The sequence below is a fragment of the Zonotrichia albicollis genome, chromosome 10, assembly GCF_047830755.1.
Source record: "Zonotrichia albicollis isolate bZonAlb1 chromosome 10, bZonAlb1.hap1, whole genome shotgun sequence".
Taxonomy (NCBI): domain Eukaryota; kingdom Metazoa; phylum Chordata; class Aves; order Passeriformes; family Passerellidae; genus Zonotrichia; species Zonotrichia albicollis.
The window spans coordinates 22,481,682-22,505,976 of record NC_133828.1 but is presented as its reverse complement, the minus strand read 5'-3'; the positions used below and the strand labels follow the sequence as shown (position 1 = coordinate 22,505,976).

Below are 24,295 nucleotides of genomic sequence, written 5' to 3'. Positions count from 1 at the left end.
AGAGATTCATTTAAATACTTAATTGGATTTTTTTAAAGCCACTTACACTCAGAACATGTAATACTTACTTGGGGATTTTGTTTTCCATGCAGCTTGCTGGAGAAGATGTTAGAATGGTCAGTCACTGATAACAGAGATTCAAAAGCTCTCCCTACACATGCTGAAAATGCCTTCAAGCTCTTGCTAATTGTACAAGGTTTCCTGCAGGCAGAAGGACTAATTAATTCAAATTTATGGACAGAAAAGGTACAGTAACTGCATAATGGAAGTACTGTATATGGGCTGAAATGATAACAAGAAAGTTGTTGGTTTGGATACTGTCACCCTTCTAGTCATATTAAACCACAGATATTACAGAGTAAGGATTTATAGTAGAATGGATTAGAGTGCCCCTTCATGAATAAAAAATGTGAGTATTTACCACAGGGAATATAGTAAATTTTGCAAAGTAAGTAGGCATGTAAGTAGTACTCTTTACTGAGAATCCAGGTTTCTTCAGGCTGGAGAAATATTTAGAAAATGTAAAAACTAATGGAATAGCAGCAGTTGTAGCCTAAGCAGATTTTGCACTGTTTGCCCTGTTTATCAGCATTTATGACTCTCTGAGCATCCTGAATGAAGGACCAGCCAAAACTCTGCTCTTGGTTGCAAGTTGAGAAATGTCACTTCTGGGTTTTGACCCATATTGGAGTTTCAGCAGATATAATTTATCTCAACATTTATGCAATCTCTGGCACTGGTCATGCTTCCTTCACAGTATGAGTTGTCATTGCTTTTCAGTTTTTCTAAGCAAAAAAAGAGAGATTATATGGAAACCATAATTATTTCTCTGGAAATCCTTAAAAATATTTTGTAAGACTACTTTCTTTAAGAAAAAAGTAAAATGTCAAGAGTCATTAACACAGTAATTCCTATGCTGTGTTAGGGAGTGTGTCAAGGTGTATTTTAAACAACCACATCTGGATAGTGAAATATGCCATTTGCCTTGGGAATACCCACCTTTCACAAGGCTTGTGTCACTTTTGCTGTCTAAATACTGACAGAAAGAAGTGCCTCCTAAAGTGGGGTCTTCTAAATTTTCTAGGGATATGGCATTTACTGGAGTTAATTTATAGGAAAAGCAATAAGCATATATATACTCTCACTCCCTGTACACACACACACACACACACACACACACACACACACATATATATGCACTTTATTTTGGGGAAATACTTGATTTAATGTACTGGGCTAGGTAGATTTTTGTTGTCAGGAATTTCTTTAAATTACTGGTTTAACTGCAGTGTTCTCTGATGATTTTCTGGGTTTGGTTAAGTTACAAATGTGAACACAGCCTCTTCTTTAGCTCTTTGAAATTATTGTGTCTCCAGCTAAAGTAGTTATTGTTACTTTTATTCCAGTTTATTTTATTTATTTTAATGTTATGCCAATTTTTGGTTTCTGTAATAGCTGTTGGAAGAACTAGTGACTCTGATGGATAGTCTGTCAGTCTGGTACTCTGCTGGCCTAGAAGCAATTAGGCTTTCACAGGTGCAAGTCCAGCTCCTCCTTGGATTTATTGCACAAGACAACTTACAGGTTTGTTGCAAATTCTTGCAAGTGGTACTTGAGTTTTAAGGGCACATTTGATGTAAATGTTGTGGTTTTTGGGCGAGCTGCTCACACCAGTGAGCAGACCTGTGGCAGTCCCTCATCCTTCTCTTGGGAAGATGTTTTATTGGCTCTTAGCTTTTGCAGGTTTGCTCTACAGTCCTGTCAGTGTGTACCTGTGGAGCACAAGGAAGAGGTAGAGGGCTTCTGTTTGAGGATGGGAATATGCAGGCAGGAGTGGCAGGAAAAAGATGGGTGCTCAAGGAAGATCACATTCATTTTGTGCTGTTTGTTTTTGTAGGTCTGTGCTATGGCAGCAGCCAAGCTAAACACCCTCCTTCAGACCAAAGTAATTGAGAGCCAGCCTGAGGCATGCTACCTCCTGGGGAAGTTGGAAGGCATTTTGAGTAGGTCAATTGAAGAGAAGACAGAAACATACTCATTTTTGATTCCTCTTGTTCGGACATTGGTATCCAAGGTTTATGAACTTCTCTTTATGAACCTGCACCTTCCTTCACTGCCTCCTACCAATGGCAGCCCATCTTTCTTTGAGGACTTTCAAGAATACTGCAGATCTGATGAGTGGCAAGTTTATATTGACAAATATGTAAGTAGTAAATTCTTTCTGTATCATTTCCTCCCTCTTTTCAGCCATGAAAGCAGAGGAACCCATTCAGAAATCACATGGTACTTTTTATTTTGTTTTGATGGAACCAGATTATTCCAAATATGAAGCAATATGAAGAGAATTCATTCAGACATGATAATGAGCAAATGGCACTTTATTGGAAAGATTGTTATGAAGCTTTTATGGTGAACATGCACAAGCGAGACCGGGAAAGAGGAGAAAGTAAGCTTAAATTTCAGGTAAGGTTTTCAGTGAGTGTGAGGTTCTCTTAAACGAACTTTCTTGAGAGCTGCCTTCTAAAAGATGGAGAAAATGAATTTCAGGATGATCCAGTTGAAGTAACTGTAAACAGGTTAATTTAATTAAGATTTGATGGGCAGTGGAACTATATGCCCTTCTAGGATATACTTACTAATTCTACTCTGTCTATTAACAGTCTTACATGCAATCAAAGTGATTTCAGTACAGTAGGCCTTCCTTTTCATCTGTAAGGTAGAGATGTGCTCACCCTTAAGCTGCATCCTCTTTGATTTGTGTTTTGAATTATTAAAACCTGATTTCCATTATGAGCTGGTTTTTGGGTTATTTTTTTAAACCCTATTTCAATACAGTTAAAGCATTTACAGCAGTGAACAGTTCTTATTTAATGTGGAAAAATTGCTTTCCTGTATAAGGTCCAGATTGAGTTTTAGCATTAGAGTTAACAGGTAATTACAGGCAATACCATAGTGAAGTTACATATCTCTTTGCTTTTTTAATAACAAAACTTGTAGGTCTATTTTATTCAAATAGCTGAAGGAAAAATACAATGCAAGTCACATTCAAGAATGCCAGAATTTAGGAAAAATCCTAGACTGCTTTTCTGATGATGAAAAATTACTTTATGGTGGATTCAGCATTGATAATGCTTTCTTCACATCTTTAAAGTCTGGCACTGTTTCTTCTAGGTCTAAGCTTTTAAAAATTTCTCTCCTAAATATTTTATTACCTTTAAATTTCAGAATGTTTTATCGCTAAACTTTTTCCACTACTTGTTTTCTGAGAATTCTTGGGAAGCTGTTTTCCAAGGTCAGAGGTAACTGAGTGCTGGATCTGTTTGCACTGGTGTTTCAGGAGCACTTTGTGGAGCCGTTCAGCAGGAAGGCTCGGCAGGAGAACCTGCGCTACAACAGCATGCTCAAACAGCTGAGCAGCCAGCACACAGCCACGCTGAGGCAGTGGAGAGCAGCCCAGCTGTACCTGTTCTCTGAGCGTGGGCCTTGGGCTGAAAGGTGAGACTGGGCTTCCTAAACTGGGTATCATTCTTAAAAGGGATTTGCTCACCGTTTCGTGTGGTTAAAACCAGGTCAGACTGACTGCAGTCATCGTGCTTGAGGTGTACAGTCTTGAGTGACAGGACAAGGGGAAATGCCTCCAGTCGTGCCAGGAAATGTTCTTATTAGAAAGTAATTTTGGGGTGATTGCAGTGATGGTAGTTTGTCAGTTGGACTTAATGCTCTTGAGCATCTCTTCCAACCTTGCTAATCCTATGAAAATAAATACTGTTTACAAAATAAGGAGTAATGGTCAGCACTGCAATGTGAAACAAAAGCAATAAACTGCATTTTAATATTTTATTTTTTACAATGTGCAAGTTAATGACCAGTATTTTTCTAAATATGCACTCTTTTGTAATCAGTTCTTTCCTGTAGGTCTTTATTCAGATTTTTTAATGAATTTTCTTGTTTTCCTAGGAAACAGCGTCCTGTTCACTGGAAACTTTCAAATGTGGAAAATTTTTCACGTATGAGACTAAAACTAGTGCAGAATTACAACTTCAACTCTCATCAGGATGCTAGTGACCTGAGAGATAATTTAGGTATAAAGTTGTATTTGCTATCTCACTTGAGTTCTTGCCAAAGAAAGATACTCACTTTCCTCTTTGTGTTTAATAAGCAGTATATGCTTATATACTTAAATCTTGATTTTTCTTTATTTCATCTGTAGTAAAATCTATATTATGAGAGTGATTCTTTGACCTTAAACAACATTTTCCTACTGAGTAGAATTCTTTTGCCCTGGTTCATTGAAATGTGGGGTTTTGTTGAGCAATAAATAAAAGTCAACTCCTTTGTTTTAAAATAAGAAGTCATACAACTTTCTTGTATGAGATTATTTCTTCAAAATATACACAAAAAGATCCCAGTAAGCAGTGTTTGTTCAAAGTCTTTTACAATTTTTGGCTAAAATGTGTAGATTGGAAGTGCTTTGCTTCAGAAGTGTGCCAAACAGTTGTTAGGGGTGTAACTGTTAAGTTTGATGTATTGGATATCAAGGCTCAAGCAAAAAAAAAACCACAAAACCCACATAACTAAAAAACAGATACAGTGCATTTCTATTAAATCTGCATGCTTTAGCAATGTCTGGAAAAACATTGCAAAATATTTTATTGTAAGTGTACACATCAGAATTCAAGTTAAATTTTTGTTGTCATAATTTTCAATGTAGCTCAAGGACTGTTTGTAGTGTTCTGCTGAACCACAAAAATATATAAGAAACCTGCTTGCTTCTTACTTGGCTACAACCAAAATTCAACTGTAGAAGACAGTCTAGTAGGTTAGATTTCCAAAAGCATTGTAGCAGAAAAAGTTACGAGCTGTTATGTCTGTTTATGCTAGGTGTGCACCAGACACAGCCCTCCAGTGAGTCTCTGCTTCTGGAGGTGGTGAAGCAGGTGAAAGTGAGTGACTTGGAAGATGATGTGCTGGAACTACCAGAAGAAGACACAACAGCCAGTTCCAATTTGTAAGTAGAACAGGATAAACAATTATAATTTGTTTCTGTGCTAGGGATAGGGAACAAGAAACAACTTTGGGAGTTGAATAGCATCCAGAGTTTCCCTCTTTCTTTGTCTGGCCTTAACAATTCAATCCAGGGCAGTTTTGATCAGGAAAGTTACTGTTGGACTGTTGGATTTATCCTTGTTACCACTAAGACAAGAAAAGCCCCAGGGAAAAGGAGGCAGAGCAGATGTTTGAGAATCCATTAGTGATTCACTGCTCACAGGTGGGCTGAAGCTATGGAATTGTTAATGCTTTCCTGCTGTGTCTATTGGCTGTAATTCTCAGGAGGCAATCTGCTGTGTGAGGACATGGACCAGACTGGAACTGCCTCTTGTCCATAGTTGCCGTGTCATTCACTCCATTGTCAGCTGCATAACATGAACATTTGTGTGGTTGGCATTTAGTGCTGGAGAGTGCCTTGTGTTTAACAGCATTCCAGAGGGAAGGCTGTGCTTCCTTCAGGTCACTTGTGTGACTGCAACCAAAAAAAGGGCAGGAGAGAGAGAGCAGGGAAAGGGGAGTTGAGGGAGGATAGCAAGTGCTTCAGTAATTGGACATGTCACCTTGTGCGTGCATCTGTGTTTGTGCTGTTAAGTCCAGTAGATAGTTGGCACTCTGAGTGGTACTGATACATTTTGTAGTTTAAAGGTTATTAAATGCTTGCTGTAGATTATAACAAAATAACCCTGGAGATAACTTCAGTCACATGAACTGGAACTCAGCTCTGCTCTGGGCCAGAGAGCTTAAGCCCCCAACAATTAAATAAAGTAGGGAAATGCATCCTGATGTTTTTGTACTTGACATGAAGTCAAGTCCACTGTGCCCAAGACCAAAACATCAAGACTGAAGAGTGATGCTGTGAAATGCTGTTTGTGGTCTAGTGTGAAACACCCATGACTGCTGATAAAAGCAACTTTATAGAATTGTTTATGCTGCACTTTTAATGCCATTTAAATTTGATTATTTTCTGAACTGTGCTTTTACCAAGGATCTAAGCAACAGTATAATCTACCCAACCCTGTAACACTTAGTGGTGTTTTTGCAGGGATGAGAAGGATGAGGAAAGTCAGAAAGAAAAGCTAATATTGTCTGAAGACTGTGAACTCATTACAGTAATTGACGTGATACCGGGCAGGCTGGAGGTCACTACCCAGCACATCTATTTCTTTGATGGCAGCATTGAGAAAGAGGAAGGTAAGCATGACCAATATCTCTTTGTTTTCAGTGTAGTTCAGCATACTGCTTTTCGTAGGCTGAGTTTGTTTTGAAAACGAGTGTCAGAGTAATTGTAAAGAGACAAGTTGTTGGTCTGTACTTAAAATGAATATTGCACTTGATGGTTAGTGGCTGACTGATCCCTTCAGAATCAAGAATCTGGAACTGTAATTTCTGAGCTGGTAAATTGATTAACTATTCTTAATATTTCTTAAAAATAAAAAAAACCTGCTAAACCTTACTAAAAAACCTGCTGACTAAAAAAAAGTTACTACCTCTAATTTGCTTTGTAAATGGCACCTCTCTGTTCTCTTTCTACAACAAATAATGTTGTACTCATTCATTGATTAAAAAGCAGTAGTATGTAAGCATTAATCATGCATATTAATTTAGGGAACTTTAATAGAATATACACAGCTGGCTATGAAAACACTGAAGTGAAATGTTGGACAAATAATAGTAAAATTTTCCAAATCAGTATACCGAAACATTCAGCCTTTGTTTGAGCCTGTTTAAGAAAGCAAAGGGGTTGGTTCATACTTTTTGTCAACAGAATACATTTATAATACGTCTTTAATCAGAAAGCAAATGTATTCTACATTCCATCAGGTGTTTCTTGCTTCATTTCTTTCAGCACAACAATATCTGAAGTTAGTATTTTCCTAGCAAAATGGTTAATCACATCAGCTACAAGACTTTCCTTTTCCAGGAATAACTCTGAGGTGATTGAAGCTGGTTCTGCATTGTGTCTGCATGAAAAGGGCTTTTTTTGTGTATATTCCAACTCAGTAAACAGAGTGTTCCTCCTAGGGGTAGGTTTTGATTTCAAATGGCACCTTTCTCAAATTCGAGAGATCCATTTGCGTCGGTACAACCTGAGGAGGTCAGCTTTGGAGATCTTCCTTACGGATCAAACCAACTACTTCCTCAACTTCAATAAGGAGGTATGGCTTTCCTAAATGTCATGGATTCATGTAAGAAGCACAAGGTTAGGTTTAAGATCAGTGATTGAATTTGAGTCTGGTGCCTTTCTTAATCCCGTAACACTAATAGCAAACTGTTTGCTTTACATAGTCATCATGGAAAACTACACTGCAGGCTGGCACCTAGAAATTGATTAATTGTGAAAAGATACAACAAGATTCTCCTTTTTCCTTTCTCTCTCTCTGTTATACAAAATGATTTTTTAACTAAAATCACATCAGTAGTAATCTAAATGTCCTGAAGCCCATCTTTTTAAAGATTGAACAAATTAATTACAAATGAAAGGAGACTTTATTTTTAAGTACAACGTTAGAAATCATTGATATTCAGTGGTTAAAGAGTAGTGAACTTTTCCCCCTGTGGGTAATATCAGTGATCCTTTTTATGAGGAACTATGATAAATTTCAGAACTTAGGGTGAGTTACATACTGGTAGGTCAGTGTACTAGTAGATCAGCTCTTAGAAAATGTTGTGTGGTTTGCTTGTGATGTGAAGGATGTCACATCCATCCGTGTCCAAACATTTTAAACAGCAGGAGATCGAAGTACTTGAAAGTGTAACTGTGTCGTAATTGTTTCATATTGTAATTAGGAGACAAATTGCTTGATTGTCAGCTTCAATCTCCAGAATACTGTTTTATCAGTGCTGTTTCTGACAGGTACGGAACAAAGTGTACAGTCGGATACTGTCGCTGCGCTCTCCAAACATTTCTGGGACCAGATCTCCCCAGGAGCTTTTCAAAGCATCGGGTTTGATGCAGGTACGAGACCTCAGCTCAATGGTCTAAAGAGTTCCTCTGCTTTTTGAAGGACACCCTCAGTGTTTAGATGGCAGCTGCCAATTTCTACCCTCAGCCTGGCCCCTGAACTTCCACGTGCATAATTTTGGGATGGTTTGGTTTGTGTTTACAGTCAGGTAAATTATTATAGCCAGCTCTGCTGATGTGATTGACAGCCATTTTAACATGAACATAAGACGTGGCAGATTGGCTTCTGGTTTTAGTCTATGATCTTGAGTGCTGTTTTGAAACTTCTTTCACTGGATGTATGAATAATTTTCCCTGCTATCTTTTCATGATGGAGCTTTCAACAAAACTCACATGAAGATTAAGTAGGAATTAGTAATATTGGTAAAAAAGGAAAATGTTGTAATGTCCGTATAACCAAAAACACAGATAATTTTTTAAATATAGTAAATGTATTTCTATCTTCCATCTCTTTATGCCAAAATTGTTTTCTCTGAGGGAGGTGGCTTTACAAATAAGTTTAAGATATTGGAAATACATTGATTGTTCTTTGTTTTCCTGACAATAAAAACTATTGAGTTATATATTTACACAGAAAAAATATCCTCTGTCATGGCACATCTCCATTACTCTACAGACAAATACTGAGCCCTTCTGAACACAGCTCTGTCTGTTCTTTGGTTTAGAACATAATAATGGAGCAAACAAAGGTGCACAGCCAATTTGGTTTACAAATTGTTAACCTGTACTGTTAACCAGTGGGAGAATAATGTATAAATAAATCTTGATCTTAGCACTCAGATCAATTTCAAAGTTCTCTTCTCCTTTTTATCAGTATCTGTGTACTTACCTTCTTTTTGTTTTTCTTACTTCCTATTTTTCTTTTCCTTTTTAGCAAGGTTGCTAATTGTCTGCTGCTCTGTATTTGAAACAGTACTGTCACCAATCAGGACCTGATTTCAATGAAATATAGATAGCACAATCACTGAATCAAAGGGAAAATAAACTTCATTATGAGAAATTGAATCTGGACTTGCATACAATTTTTGTGATCTTGTGCTTTTCACTTGCCAGTGCTATCCTCTGGCATATGGATACTGAAAAGATGTGTAATTTGCAATAAATATATCTTTGATATAGTGAATTCCATTTAGTCTTTCTTTGTCTTTCAGAAATGGGTGAATAGAGAAATATCCAACTTTGACTACCTTATTCAGCTAAACACTATGGCTGGACGAACTTACAATGACCTTGCTCAATATCCTGTGGTAATTAAAAAGTTAATTTTTAAGTTTTTGCCAAAGATATGTGTTTCTTCTGGTTTGAAAGATGTATTTTTAATCTCTATCTGATATTTGACTTACTTTTCTTTAGTTTCCCTGGATTTTACGAGATTACACCTCAGAAGAACTGGACCTGAATAATCCTGCAGTATTTAGGGACCTGTCCAAACCTATAGGTGTGGTTAATGAGAAGAATGCTAAGACTGTCAAAGAGAAGTATGTATTTGAACACTTGGTTATATTTTTTTGCCTTTTCTGAACCTCCAGGCTAATAGCACATTTTAAAAATAAAATAGTGACAGTGAAATTTTTGAAGCTGGTTTTATGACATAACAGATGCACTTGCAAATGTGATTGGTTGGTTGCTCCTGCTGCATTCAGACTATATTATATAGCACTCAGTTGTATGCCAGTGAAAGGACAAAACTTACTGTTATAAATTTTCAGCTGTTTCTCAGCTGTGGAGATGAAAAACTGAAAGATTGTAGAAACAATTTAATGGCTTGAAAAGACATAATGTGTCCCATATCTGCTACAAGATAGGGAATGTGAAATCATACTGCTGAGTTGAGCTGCCTAAGAGGTAGCATTGAGCCTAAATCTGTGCGTCCTCTTTTTTTCAAGCATAGATTATTATCTTCAAAATAAAATAGGTCTCAAGTGACTTTCAGCAAGTCCTCTGTAGGTACCAATGACAGGTACTTACACCCACACAGCAGTGTAGTGGTTTTCCCCTTGTTTGCTAGTCTGGAGAGTGAGTGTGCTGTCTTACCAGACTGCAGCCAGGTGTCTTCCAAAATCTTCTGAAAACTTGGAACATGGAGAATTTCCTTTGGATTACTAGGTTCTATCCTGATTGTAATGAGGTGTGTTCTCTAGAAGTATGTTCAACTAGAATTTCTCTCACCAGCCTTGTGAGGCTGAGGAATGTATCAGCCAGATGGTGGCACGGTAGAGTGAGTTTGCCAGTAGAAAAGGAAATGGGCATGAGTGTGAAAAAGATCTCTCTCCTGCATCCTGCACAGTCAAACACATTTCCTAAATCTTGCAGGAAGCCATAACAAGTCTATTCACTAGTAAATATTCATTTTAGTTGTGGGGGGTGTGTTGGTTTGTTATATAAAGTCATCAGTCTTGTGTGCCCTTTGTCTGGTTTCTGACAGCTGATAGCAAATGCCTAGGGAAGAGTATAACAGGCATGCAAAGGCTTCATCTGGTGCACACTTTTATCTTTCTGCAGCCTATTTCTTAGAGACTTTCTAAGTAAGATTTGGAATCTTCATGTTTGATGGCACTCAATGTATTTTTCCTCTCATAGGCTGCTGTGTTAATTTCTTTCGAATCTTTACCTTGAATAAGCATAATCCACATGTAAATCAACCATAATGCTCAGTTGTATTTATAAAGATTTCTTTTGTCAGATATGAGAATTTTGAGGATCCTCTTGGGATGATTGACAAGTTTCACTATGGGACACACTACTCAAATGCTGCTGGTGTCATGCATTACCTCATTCGGGTGGAGCCTTTCACAACACTCCATATCCAGCTTCAGAGTGGCAGGTATGCTGGGCAGATAGGCAGCCCCCTCCTGCTTCTTCCTTGGCATTTTACTGAGGGAATTGTCTGAGTCTAACCTGGATTTTATGATCTGCAGATTTGACTGTGCTGACAGACAGTTCCACTCTATTCCTGCTACCTGGCAGGCACTCATGGACAACCCCAATGATGTCAAAGAACTTATCCCAGAGTTCTTCTACTTTCCAGAGTTCCTGGAGAATCAGAATGGTAAGCTGATTGCTAAGAATATTCTCACAGGAAACTGTTTCTGTATTCTTCAGAAAAGAATTGTTACAGCCATTTGTGAATGCTGAGGAACACTTAACTATTTAAACCTTATTCTGTGATTGTAGACATTAATCATGATGCTGGCTTAAACTGTTCAGTGAAGATGCCAGTTGTGTTAAGCAGCAGCCTGAACATAGTTTAAAATTCAGGCTATGGGCTTAAGGATGGCTAAAAATAGTGTTGTTTACCCAATGGAGAGTGTCAGAGATGCTCACTGGGATGTTTGAAAAAGTTAGTAATAGTTAGTACTGATTAAATACATAGAAAAAGTTAAAAGATATTAATTATAATTATTATAATGCTGATTAAAAAGACAGTATCCTGCATTCTGACATTAGACTCCTTTTTAAATTCATATTTATTGTTTAGTGATTTGATTCTCTGTCTTTACACAATTTGAAAATGGATTTGTATGTTTTGCTGCTACAATCTACTGGAGTTCTAAATTAGAAAAAATGAGAACTCCCAAGTCACACTTTCAAGTAATTTAAGTGTGTAGAGTTGTTTTAATGATAGCTGGTGAAATTTCAGACTTCTTAAGAGCCTTGATTGTACAACCATTTGAACTTCTAAGTAACTCTCTTCTTATGAATTACCTTATTGAAGTGTTTTGGACTCTTAATCCTGCAAAGCAAATGCAGGTATGTTTACAGATAGATGTGTAAAAGATTAATACTACTTCTGTGGTTGGGACTTAGCTTCAAAATCAATTAGATGTTTTGGATTGTTATCCATTATCATTTAAAATCATAAACACGCAGAACAGAACTTAGCCTCCTATGTCAGTGGTAGAGTTATTAGGGATTTACATTAATCACTTTTCAATATCCTTCTGTTGCACTGAGAAAATGATTTTTAATCTTTATTGAGAAATCAAGGTACTTGAAATATTTTGTAGCAACTCTGAAACTTTTTTCTGACTTATTCACCAGGTTTTAACTTAGGCCAGCTTCAAATGTCCAAAGAGGTGGTAAACGATGTTGTTCTGCCTAAGTGGGCCCACTCCCCAGAAGACTTTATTTACAAACACAGGAAGGCTCTGGTAAGATGCTGTTTGTTTGTGTAACATAATCATAAAGGAAGTGCACTTGCAGATTGTTACTATGGCTTAAATGTAAAACAAGTGGGATGGCATTCAAACTACAGTTGGGGTTACATTTGACATTACAAATGGCATTAGAACTTCCAGTTAAAAGCTCTGTGCACGTTGATAAAATGCTGAAAAGAGCATTTAATCTCTTGGGCATTTTGGGCACTAATGATTTGGGCATTTGCTGTCCTAGGAGATAAAATGCAGAGGTAGGTGAGTAGGCTTCCTTTGCTATTTAAAGATGACTCTGTCTGGTGGCAGGTTACCTTCCCTTGCACAGGTGCATTTCAAAAGTGCATACCTTTTGTGTCACTGTATTGATTTTCCCTCTTACCTGGCAGTTACTGCCCATAGCACACAAGATTCTTATCCCTCTGCCCTGTATATTGCTAAATACCTAATTTGTGGATACTCTTAATTTAGAAATTGAATCTTTTCCATAGAGAATAATAAAAACTTCAAGAGGGAGCAGTTTTTCTCTTATTCTTACAAGAGCATTTTTTTCCTTCTAGGAATCTGAGTATGTTTCTGCTCATCTTCATGAATGGATAGACTTGATTTTTGGCTACAAGCAGAGGGGACCAGCTGCAGTGGAGGCGCTTAATGTGTTCTATTATTGTACTTACGAAGGTACAAAGCATGTTCTCTTGTCATTGTCATCAGCCTTGTGAGTTTTCATTATTAGACAGTGCACACTTGATTTGTGAGTGTACCATTCAGTAGCATATGGTAAGGCAGCAGATTTATAGATGAAATATGGCAGCAAACCTTGTAATGTGTCATCAGAAAAAAAGTATAGTTTTTTAAAAGGAGAGCTGTTACGATTTTTTGTCTTTTTTTCCTAAAAGTTACTGACTTTTCTTGCTACGTATTTACTTGCTTAAATGCATATGTGGGAGGAGGTTTCTTGTGGTTTAGAGTTCAGGCACATTGATTGAAAGCAATTAATATTAGAGATACATTTAATCTGTTAATTTCAAAGCTAAATTTTGGGTGATTTTTGTGTGATACTTGTTGCTTGCAATGAGGTAAATTAAATTCATTTGATAAGACAAAGGCCTGCAATTCTCGCTCTGACAGATACACTTAAAATTCCACATGCGGAGTGGAGTTTTCAAATTGTGTTTTAAATGGAGGCATTGTCTGGGGCTTTTCTGGGGGTAAAGGTCATAATGCTGCAAGTAAATTAAGTTGACCATATTGATTCCTAATAAGTTGTTTGGATTGTGTTCTCTTGTTTTTTTCCTGTTCTTCATCATTCTGATTATGATCCAGGGGCTGTGGATTTGGATGCTTTAACAGATGAGAAAGAAAGGAAGGCTTTAGAAGGGATGATAAACAATTTTGGGCAAACTCCCTGTCAGCTGTTAAAGGTACTGTTCTTTTGCTCCCTCTCAAACGGACCTTTGTGGTTAAATACAACTGAGTTACAGAGGCTTCTGGAAAAAAGTGTTTTTTAAGGTAATGGTTTGTAATTTTAGCAACATTAAATCTTTGTCACATTACTAAAGAATCCATTTTCAAAATAAATAAATTTACTTCAAGAAGGGATATTAGGTTTTTAAGACTGTTTTCCCATTAAGAGTCTGAGTATCTCATGTGCATTGAACAAATTGATAAACTAGTCTAATTTGTTACTCCTTCAAATATTGCCTCCTAGGAGCCCCATCCACAAAGGCTGTCAGCAGAAGAGGTAGTACAAAGACTAACTAAAAGTGATACCTCTACTCTGAATCTCTTCCAACACCTCACTGAGCTGAAGTCATTCTTCATAGAGGTAGATGTGTTACTTGAAATTGTTTGAAGTCTAACCTGAAATTTGATGTACTTGGAACAAAAGGTCTCAACCTGGATGAAAATAAACTTGCTTCCTATTTAGAAAGAATATTTTACAATGCAATGTGTATTGAATGAGCTCTGTCTTTTAAGTTGGCTTCCTAGATGTTGAATCCCATAATCTGCTGGCTGCTTGTGTGGGTGTTGAGTATTAAACTAGCCACCACACCAAGAAAGCTGCAAGCCTCACTGGTGGTGTGTGAGGAGGAATCACTGAACTTGGTAGTTAAATTCCCTGATTGGGGTCAGGGTTTCATTTGCAGTGTTGGTGATGAAGCTTACCTGCACAAACTGAATGGGTGTGGGCCAGTGCCTTAGGGTGCTCTACAGGTCTGACACTGATTCCAGAGCTTTGCCTCTTACTCTTTACAGGTTCTAGATTTATCCTTTAGCTTTTGGATATAATCAGATCAAACCCATGTCCTTTCTCTTAGGGAATTAGTGACGGTGTGCCCATTGTCAAAGCTGTTGTCCCCAGGAATCAGTCACGCTCCTTTATTTCTCAGGGAAGCCCAGAGATCTTGGTGAGTTGCATGTGTCAATACTGTTCTTAAACTACAGATAGTCAAATGGCTGTATTTTTTTATGCAGCTTGTAGAGAAATATTTCTTAACTGTTCCTCTTCAAATGTGTTCCTTTAACCTGAAGCAACTGTCATTTAAGTTAAATATTTATCTTCCAAGGAGAAGCCAGGCTGATTTGTTGAATGGCATTTAAGAGCTGATGAGATATGACTGTAAATTATAGTGAGGCATATTGTAAGTTGACACTTGATCAACTTCCCTGCAACAACCAATTTGCTAATGCAATGCAGCCCAGATTTAAATTACAGCATTGAGTTATTAATGGTGTCAGTGTCATTGCTTTCCAACCCGTATGTTAAGCTATACCATGTCTGGTGCATGCACATTCCAAAGGCCTGCACTGTTTCTAACACTAGCTCTTGCACTAACACACATTCTTGTACTGTGGCAGATACCAAATCATGAAAGCAGAACAGTGGTTTTGTATCAGCATCTGTATATATGGCCTAGACACTGGCCCCAATGCATTAATACCCCTGTTTTGCAGGAAAGAATATTCCAATATTCCTATTTTGTATGTCAAAGTTATTGTCTTGGCTTAATTGTGCTACATTCATAGGTTATTTGAGCACATCTAAAATTCTCCTTGTGTTTTTCATAACTATCTAATCAAAGTAACCTTGAATATTTAGATTCCTTTGTTACTTCCTCAGAAATGAAACTGTAGTACAATGTTTGTTAAACTTCTTGTGTTAATATGTTTACTATTAACAGTTAGTATTCAGAGAAGAGAAGAAACAGCAGATTAAACTAAATGACTGATTTGTAATTGAATATTTGAGAGGGGTTGGTTGACTGGGGTTTTTAGTGTTTGTCTCCTCCCATCCTTCCTACCCCAACTTCTCTGACCTATGTAGAGCATGTACTATTCTAATATGGTTCTGTGTACCACATGTGGATTAACTCATCTTAGTGGGATTTTTTTTACTGATTTATGTGTTCAGGGAGAGGTGCCTGTGCTTTTTCCTTTGTGGTAGGTTTTCAAGAAGCCTCTGCTGGACTTTTATGCAAGCTCCATTAGCATTGAGGCAAGCAGAAAGCAAACCTCTGGGTTTCATCAACTTTTTCATTAAACTTTTTTAGGTAACAACAAGTCTGAACTGTGTTATTGGAACTCATGGTTGGCTGCCTTATGACAAAAATATTTCCAACTATTTTACATTCATCAAAGATACAACAGTGACAAATCCCAAGTAAGCAAATTTTGAGGGGGGGTACAGATGAATGCATTTAAAAGGAAATACAATAATTGTTGAAAATCAGTGAAAATACTGTTTTCACTGTCTGGGTTTTCACCAAAGAATGCATCTTCTGGTATTCAGCAATATTACCTCTAATCTATAATATCATTCTAGTACAGTTATGTAAGTGGTATTTCAGGCTTCATTCTTAGAGCTACTTCTAATTTTTTCTAATTATCAATCACAAAAACTCATTGTGTAATCTGAGATAGTCTTCATACATTCTTATGCTGTAGTAATCCATAGGCATATTTGGATTTTTTGGTTTTAGAAAATTCTTTTTTATCTTTAATGTTATAATGCTTAGTAGGGACATGAGTTATCCAATTGTGTAAAAGGCTGAAAAAAAAATAAGATGAAACCTTGCTTCCAGTCACTGCTGGCTGTGCGAGTTTTACCATGGATGTAGCTTCTTCTCTAGTTGGAATTCATTAGTGATGTTTAAAGACAGAGGAAGTGCCAAGTAGGTGGATGTGAACCAAGGTTGCTGCTAACTGCTGTCGTTTGCCTGCAGAACACAGCGCAGCATGAGTGGCCCCTTTGCCCCAGGGCTGGAGATCACCTCCAAGCTGTTCGCAGTGTCCCATGACGCAAAGCTGCTCTTCAGTGGCGGACACTGGGACAACAGCATCCGAGTGACATCCCTTACCAAAGGCAAACTGATGGGACAGCACATCAGGCACATGGGTCAGTCACTCTGTGTTGGGAAATGGAAAGGGTTATGTGTGTTATTTGGTGGTCCCAGAATATAGCCACGTCCCCTGGGCACCCAAGTGTAGCAGCTGCAAAGGAATGGCAGCATGAAAGCAGAGGAATGCTTGAATTGGGATTATACATAAATACTTGAGCATGATTTTTCAGTCACTGAACTGGTGCTTTCATGTAGTTTCAAAATAAGGCTTGCCTGCTGTTTTTAGGTAGCAAAGCTGAATGTGTATAAAGTGGGTACATTTGGCTGTATGATGATGTCATTGTTTAATAATGTCGCCAGCCCTTATCACAGTAGAGTATTTCATGCTGACTGCAAATCAGGATACAGCGTAACAAATTGTATCCACATTGTCAGTCTGAGGGAAATTAGACTTAATTACCCATGTGACAACTTTGTCTTCTTTTCTTTATGTAGATATTGTGACCTGCTTGGCAATAGACCACTGTGGAATTCATTTAATTTCAGGCTCCAGAGATACTACCTGTATGATATGGCAGATTGTTCACCAGGTGGGTTATTGAGGCATACTCAGAAGCAGTTCCTGGATGTAGTTTTTCCCTCTGTTTTGTTACTATGTTTTATTGATTTCTTTTCAGGTTTGTAGGGAAGATAATGCACTTCAGCTATATAGTAACTGATATGTATAGTACTTCAGAGAAGACAACGGGAGTAAAATTACTAAGCTAATTGATTTTAGTGCACTATTTTAGAGGCTCTCTTAAAGATTTCATAGATTATTTTCAGGGCAGGCAAATAAGAATTTTACATTTCTGGGCAGTTCTTCTCTCCTAGTGGTTGCATTTTAGCACTGCTTTTCTCTGTGGTGGGTGTTTATAACTACAGCAAAGACAACACTGTCTGTTTCCTGTGTTTGCACTGGCATTTGAGAATTCTTCAGTACTGGTCTCATGCTTTCACACAGTGAATGTAGTTGTGTGATCCACATGTGTACTTACACTCAGTCATGATTTCCGTCATTATGCATTTCAATGCTGATTTCTGATTGCTGCATTTAAGATATACAAGTAGGATTATTTGCTGGAGGAAGCTGTCATGTTTTGGACAGTAGATTTCATCAAGTCACCTTGTGCTTATGGAACTGAAGTCAGCACATTAAAGCAGTAGAATGATGAATAATTGCATGTGCTTTTGTGGAAGCTGTCTTTATGGTGGGAGTATTTATAATTCTTGTAGTAACAGTGCATGGTCAAAAAAAGTAAGACCTTAATGCTCATATGAGTAGCTTTTTGGTTCAAGTGGGGATAAATGTTGGAGATTTTTAGTTTATCTTGTCATTGTGAGTTAACTCACACTCTGGAAATGATCTTTATTTAGAAGTGCTTTTTCTGAAGATTTTTTATGTATTTTTTATTAATAGATATGTAAATGCTATTTTTGCATAGTAAATGTTTCTTGTGAGACTTATATCTTAGTCTTTACAAAGTGGCAGCAGTGGACTGCATACTGGCATTTCCATTCTACTTGTCTTCTCTGCAGTGACACCTTCTGTGTTTTGATACTTGTTCTGTATTCCTGCATGCTTCGGGCTTTCAGGGCCTGATTGGCAAACAAATCTTTATCACAGAAATTGAAAGAAATAGTTCTCTGTAGAACTATTTACAGTATCTTCTCTCTAAGGGCAGTTCTTTCCTTAGAACAGGTTTAAAAATTAGTCTGTATATGCTGACAGTGCCCTCACTGGGACAAAAGCTGTGATACCTGGAGTTACATGGGGACATTGCTATTTTTAATGAGCATTATTCCAAGATTTTCTTTGTGTATTTTACTACTGGTAGTCACTGAGAAGTACTATTTGCGTCCTTTTCCTTGGAAAATGGAAAGAGTTGCTGTTATTTTAAGTAAAATAAAAGTCAATTTCAGCTTTTTTTAAGCTTGACTGTGAAGATAGTGCTTGATTCCAGGGTAAACTCTAAGAACTGGACAAGCCCAGGTACACAGGTGAAGAGCGAGTGTGTGGATGGGGTATATGAACAACTCTTGTTAGGCCAGTTCACTGTTGTCCTTGCACTCCTGGACACGTGCAGAGGGAGGAGGGAGTCAGCCAAGTAACCTTGTCTCTCACACCCACTCCAGTAACTACATGTTCATTCATTCTTGGGATTTCAGTAAGTGAGGTGCTGCCAGGGGGTAATACATTGATACTGAAGTGGTGAGTTATGCCTTTGGCTTTGACCTCTGTCAGATATACACCTCACACAACTGGTGCTGAAGATACCAGAAGTTCATTTTTTGTTTGTCCTTCAGCTGCAAGAGAATGTGTCATTGCACTTTTTGTTACTCTCAGGGAGGAGTGCCTGTAGGCCTGGCACCTAAGCCATTACAGATCCTTTATGGGCACACAGATGAAGTTTCGAGTGTTGGCATCAGCACTGAACTGGACATGGCAGTGTCAGGATCCAGGGTAAGCACCTTCCTACTTGTCTTTTTTTTTGCGTCTTCTCAACCAAACTCAAACCATATAAGGTGTTTGAAGTTGATTAAGAATAATAGAAAAAAAGTCACTATTTCACAATGTTTTTCTTAAGCCTTCCTTATCAAGAAGATATTTGCCATCCCTTTTGCTGTTCGTTTAAATCAGGCTCTCTCAAACTGCAGTGCAGAGCATAGACCTCACCTACTACGTGATGTTATTCTGCACAGATGAGCTTTAATATGTGTGGACTTTCTTGGAGATTTTAAGCTTCTCATAGCAACAGTGTTCTGATTGTTTCTTCCCTGCTGTGTTAACCCTGAAGGTTCTGTGCCACTTGCTCATGTTTTGCCCTATACTGCACAGGCAGGCTGCTGAACTCTGGCTTTGTACTCCATGTAATGCCTACTCATAAATGTGACCTGTGAAGTAGCTGATTTTGCTGCCTATCCTCCCTCTTGCCCGACTTGCATTTGTTTTTTTCATATGCCTATAGTACCTGGTCTTGAGGAGAGGGCTTCTTTGTGCAGAGTTCCTAATGCTCGGGAGTCCTTATCTCCCACTAAGGATTGAAGTGTATTCAGAGTGTTCCCTGTGTCCTGTGTATGTAAATTCTGAGTGTTGTGATAACTGTCCTGCTGAGTATCCACTGCCCTCGATGTGCTTGCTGCAGGATGGCACCGTCATTGTGCGCACCATTCGGAAGGGTCAGTACGTGAGGACTCTGCGACCCCCGTGTGAGAGCTCTCTCCTGCTGACTGTTCCCAACCTGGCTGTGTCCTGGGAAGGCCATATAGTTGTCCACACCAGCGTGGAAGGAAAGACCACTCTCAAGGTACTTAAGTTTGTGGAAAACCTCTGTTTCTGTCGCTGAAGATTTTAATAATAAGTGTATCTAACTTTATCTCATTTCCTGTAGTAATGAGGCTCTTTGAGCATGCAGTGTCAGTTTCCATATTTTTTTTAAATTTTGCTGGCCAATTCAAGTGAAATTTGGTTAAAGGTAAGTGAATATTGTGCTCCCGTGAGTTTCATGGAAATCTCCAAACACCTGCAAGATGCTCAAGCATACATTAGTGTGTCTTCCTGGGAGAGCCACTTTGGACTGGAAAACTAGGGGGAACAAGTTCCACTGTGCTCAGAAACAGAGGTTTATAAGGAGAGCAGCAAGTTCTCAGTGCAAGATGCTCGATATCCATGGAGTTTCGTAGTTTGGGATTGGAGATACAGCTATAAGGTTGAGTCTGTTGAGCGGTGTAGTTGCTTTAATAATGGTAAAGGTGTTGTGATTTCTTTAAACATGGGAGATTTCTTGGAAAACAAATCTCTGATGTAGGCATACTAACTACATTAGGAAGATGGGGAGAGAAGAGATTCAAGATAATGCCAGGCTGGAAGAACTTAAGATGGTTTTGTTATTTGCATCTGTAATGCAGCAAGAAGTCATTGGCTTGTCTAGAAAATGCTGCTGGATCTAGCTCTATGGAAATATGCTTGTTTCCTTCTGCTTTTGGATTTGGGAGGGCAAGAGAGTAAGGCAGGGTGGTAGCAAGGCTGAGATAAGTGCAATCTTGCTTTCTTCTTTCTTAACAAAAAAAATAGGGACCTGTCTATTAAATCCATGGATGTTTCCAGGAAATTTAGAATTGGTTGAATGGACTACAATGTTACATCAAGAGGTGGCTTCAAAAACTTTGATACAGGACCTTACCTCCACACACATTGAGTAGAGGCTCACCGCTCTTTCAACAGGGAGGCTGTTTTCAGCATTGTCACCTGCGGGTTGTTGCCAGATTAGTGCCTTTTAATGAGCAAAAGATACAAGTACAACACTCTTCATCCTCTCGGTCCTCTGTGACATATTTGTTTTTGATCTCTTCAGGATAAGAATGCATTACATCTCTATTCTGTCAATGGGAAGTATCTGGGTTCTGAGACTCTGAAGGAGGAAGTGTCTGATCTGTGTGTAACTGGCGAATATATTGTCATGGGCAGCTTGCAGGGATTTCTTTCCATACGGGATCTCTACAGGTAACGTACCAGCATTTGTACTGAGTTACAAATATGGAGCCTTAGAGAGAAATGGCTGTGTAATAAACTTTGCTTGGTGCTATAGGTGGTAGCTGTTGCTTTTTTTGTGTTCCCAAAAAAAAAAAGTTTTGATGGAACTAAGATGTGCAGAAAAATAAATGAGAGGCTGTAACAGATCTCTTTCTTGCCAGACATTTATCCCAATTAAACACCTAGAACTGACAGGAGGAGCTGTCAGTTTGCAAACTGCTGTGATTAGTCACAAGGAGCTCAGCAATTGCAGGATCAAGCCTCACATAGTTCTACACCGAGTTTTAAGCTCCACTTAAAACAAACATCCCTCCATTGCTCCACAGAATGGGAGGGATGTTTGTCACTTAGGCAGCTGTGGGACTAATGTCACAGTTTTTCAGTGAAAATGTCTTAGCTTACTGACTTAAACTGTCCACATCTGTTTTTGTTATTGAAGCTCTCTTTTGAGATAAAATTAGATTCTTAGAATACAGTTAGATAATTGAAACTGCAAATTTTATCCTTGAGAAACTGTGTTTTATAGTGCATCTCGTGGACAGCAATTTCACTTGCATGTGATTCTTTGCAGTACCTGCAAGCAAATACATGATTTACTTTCTCTCTGTGGTTTTTGTTTCTTCCAGCCTGAGTCTGAGCATCTCTCCCTTAGCCATGAGACTGCCAATCCATTGCATTTCTGTCACCAAAGAGTACAGCCACATCCTTGTTGGCCTGGAGGACGGCAAGTTGATTATCGTTGGTGTTGGCAAGCCGGCAGAGGTAAAACCCACCATCAAGAACTTTTTCTACCGAACTGTGGGAAGTTCACTTATTTCTGCTTTCCAGTTGAGCAAGAGGTCTCCTCTTTGGCAGGGTAAATTTAAGAGCAAGTTTCAGTTTTCAGTGGGAAACAAATAACTTTTGAGACTGCTCTGCTGAAAGTTCTGATTAAGAATCAGATGTGTATAGGGATCGCAGATGGGAAGCTCAGCTGGACTAACTTCCAGACTTTATCACTCACATCTGAATAAGCAAAGTCGTAATAGCTAACCTTTTCTGAATGGGATAGTGTTGTCAGCCTCTTCTTGATGAAATAATTTTCCAGAAGAAATTTGGAAATGAAAGAGAACAAGCTACTTCCTTTATTTTTTTTTATGGTTTCTATCAGATATCTTTTAATATGCGTTGACTGACATTGGGGAAAAAGGCATTACTTCTATCTGTTGAGAGTCTCTAATGGCAATGCACAGGGAATCACTTCTGTGGGTTCCCAGTATGCTTGTGCTCCATATGGTGAATAGAAACTTGTTGGTCCTGCATATGCAATATCAATTACAGAGCATCCATCTCCCAAACAGATATAATCAATTTTTCTTGTGCAAAACCATAGTTTTTGCTTTAATTACTTCTTGTAATGACTTTCAAAGTACTTGAGTTAATTTAAAACTGCTTATTATCTTTATAACTCAATCTCTGTTGTGCTGCTATGTATTTATTGAGAATGTGATTATCACTTTTGCATGATCTTAAGTACATGCTGGAAAAGTGAGTATTAATTCTATTTTATATTCTAAATGTGAAAACAGAGCAACTTTATTTGTCAGTATTTTTAAATTTTCTTGCTAGGATATACATAGTTTAATATTGGAAAAATATTCACACAATAGTAGTCTAATTTTGCTTGCACTGGATGTGGAGGGGACATTTCCACTGATTTTCAATTTTCTATTGTAGAATTGAAAAAGAGATTATTATTATGTGGTTAAACATATGGTTGTAACAGCAGTTTTAAAGCCACTGTCATTTCTAAGCTTCCTATTCCATAGAAAAGATCTTTTGTAGGCTGAATATTGTGTGTATCATTAGACTGAAGGCTTTTTGTTTTCTTATTTTCATTTTTTAATCACATCTATTTTTCTAACTATGCAGAAAGTGTTGTTTCAAAGACTGGATTCCTTTTATGGTTATAGAGGCTTTCCAGTGACTTTTTTCCCAGGATTTTCTGTTTACAGTTCAGATGATATGCAAGCTTAATATCTGTGTAAATAAGTTTTTTTTAACACAAACATATAAGGAACAACATTATGTCCCAGATTTTCTAGTTTTCTATAATGGCATCAATCAATATATTTGAATAGTGTGTGTATGTGTGGTGTTCATTTGTTGAATTACTTATTTTGGAAGGAATGTGTTAATTCCTGGAACTTTATCTGTATGCAAAGACAGTGTTGTAGTTCTGGCTTTCAGTGGTGATATTGATCCTTAGGACAGAGGATTGGATCCTTGGCACAGGCTTGCTTTAATGTGCAAAAAGTGAAATGATGCTTGCTATCAAGATTGGCCCTTAGTGTTTCTGCACTGACAGTTTCTAATATGGAGTATAAGAAATGCTTTTGTATTTTGAACAATTACTTAGCTGTTTTGGATGTTACAGAAGTCTGGGCAATTATCACTTGTTAGTGTTAATCCTGGTCAGTGCTGTGCCTTTTCTAGAACACTGCTGCTCTGCTGATACAGCTCAGAAGCAGGTAACATTTGTAGTAATAACTGTGAGGAACTGCTCTCAAACTTGTAAAGGCATGGATCTTATTTATTGAACTGTGAGGATTTTCAGGACATAATCAGCTGCCAGGCTGATCACTATGGGCCAATCATCAACCTTGTGCTTAGGTAATGAAGAGTTTCTTACAAACTGTTGTCAGATTGTAGACCTACCAGATGCTGGATTTAATATGGCCTCTGGTTGCTTGTTATCCATCTTATCCTGTGGAATACTCTCTATGAATTACTTCTGCTTTAAACATTCCTCTGAGCACTTCACCCAGGATCTTTGGAAGACTGTATAAATTTGATACCAGGAGATAACCTTTTTCTTTTTCCTTTATTCTGCTATCACTGTCCTGCATCTTGGCTATTTTTTTCCCACTTCTGGCAATTTCTGTTTGAAATCTCTAAAATAAAATGTCCTTTCTTCTCATTTAGTTCATTTTTGCTTGGCATTCACCTCTTCTTTTCTCTTCCTATCAAAATAGCAATCTAAACACTCTTTCTAAGCTGTTTGAAGTAGGTTAAGCATATAAGTACACATTAGTGGGTAATATCCCTTTAACTGTTCAAATTCAGAGAAGGCTGTGGTTAGTGTTTTGTGTCTTGTTTTTTCGTCAGTCCCAAGAACAATCCCTAAGTGTAACTTTTAGTTTATTTTCAAAGAATTTTTGTTGGTATATTTTGTTTGTGC

At 37.9% G+C, this 24,295-nt stretch overlaps 1 protein-coding gene across 6 annotated transcripts in view; it reads left to right on the top strand.

Annotated features, from left to right (window-relative positions):
* NBEAL1 (neurobeachin like 1) overlaps positions 1 to 24,295 on the top strand; it is a 78,025-nt gene that overhangs the window by 48,819 nt on the left and 4,911 nt on the right. For 3 of the 6 annotated variants that reach the window (XM_014265037.3, XM_014265036.3, XM_014265039.3), the window contains 26 exons: positions 93 to 246; positions 1,456 to 1,584; positions 1,898 to 2,203; positions 2,314 to 2,463; positions 3,338 to 3,495; positions 3,958 to 4,082; positions 4,882 to 5,008; positions 6,092 to 6,240; positions 7,072 to 7,205; positions 7,904 to 8,005; positions 9,163 to 9,258; positions 9,365 to 9,489; positions 10,695 to 10,835; positions 10,930 to 11,060; positions 12,053 to 12,162; positions 12,723 to 12,840; positions 13,486 to 13,583; positions 13,871 to 13,987; positions 14,481 to 14,570; positions 15,714 to 15,823; positions 16,386 to 16,558; positions 16,998 to 17,092; positions 18,889 to 19,005; positions 19,688 to 19,849; positions 20,897 to 21,045; positions 21,702 to 24,038. In XM_014265037.3, the coding sequence (XP_014120512.2) occupies positions 93 to 246; positions 1,456 to 1,584; positions 1,898 to 2,203; positions 2,314 to 2,463; positions 3,338 to 3,495; positions 3,958 to 4,082; positions 4,882 to 5,008; positions 6,092 to 6,240; positions 7,072 to 7,205; positions 7,904 to 8,005; positions 9,163 to 9,258; positions 9,365 to 9,489; positions 10,695 to 10,835; positions 10,930 to 11,060; positions 12,053 to 12,162; positions 12,723 to 12,840; positions 13,486 to 13,583; positions 13,871 to 13,987; positions 14,481 to 14,570; positions 15,714 to 15,823; positions 16,386 to 16,558; positions 16,998 to 17,092; positions 18,889 to 19,005; positions 19,688 to 19,849; positions 20,897 to 21,045; positions 21,702 to 21,975 (3,640 nt within the window). In that variant the 3' untranslated portion in view covers positions 21,976 to 24,038. Of the gene's footprint in view, positions 1 to 92; positions 247 to 1,455; positions 1,585 to 1,897; positions 2,204 to 2,313; positions 2,464 to 3,337; positions 3,496 to 3,957; positions 4,083 to 4,881; positions 5,009 to 6,091; positions 6,241 to 7,071; positions 7,206 to 7,903; positions 8,006 to 9,162; positions 9,259 to 9,364; positions 9,490 to 10,694; positions 10,836 to 10,929; positions 11,061 to 12,052; positions 12,163 to 12,722; positions 12,841 to 13,485; positions 13,584 to 13,870; positions 13,988 to 14,480; positions 14,571 to 15,713; positions 15,824 to 16,385; positions 16,559 to 16,997; positions 17,093 to 18,888; positions 19,006 to 19,687; positions 19,850 to 20,896; positions 21,046 to 21,701; positions 24,039 to 24,295 lie in introns of those variants that run through there. The other 3 variants (XM_014265038.3, XM_014265042.3, XM_014265041.3) reach the window with 2 other exon arrangements.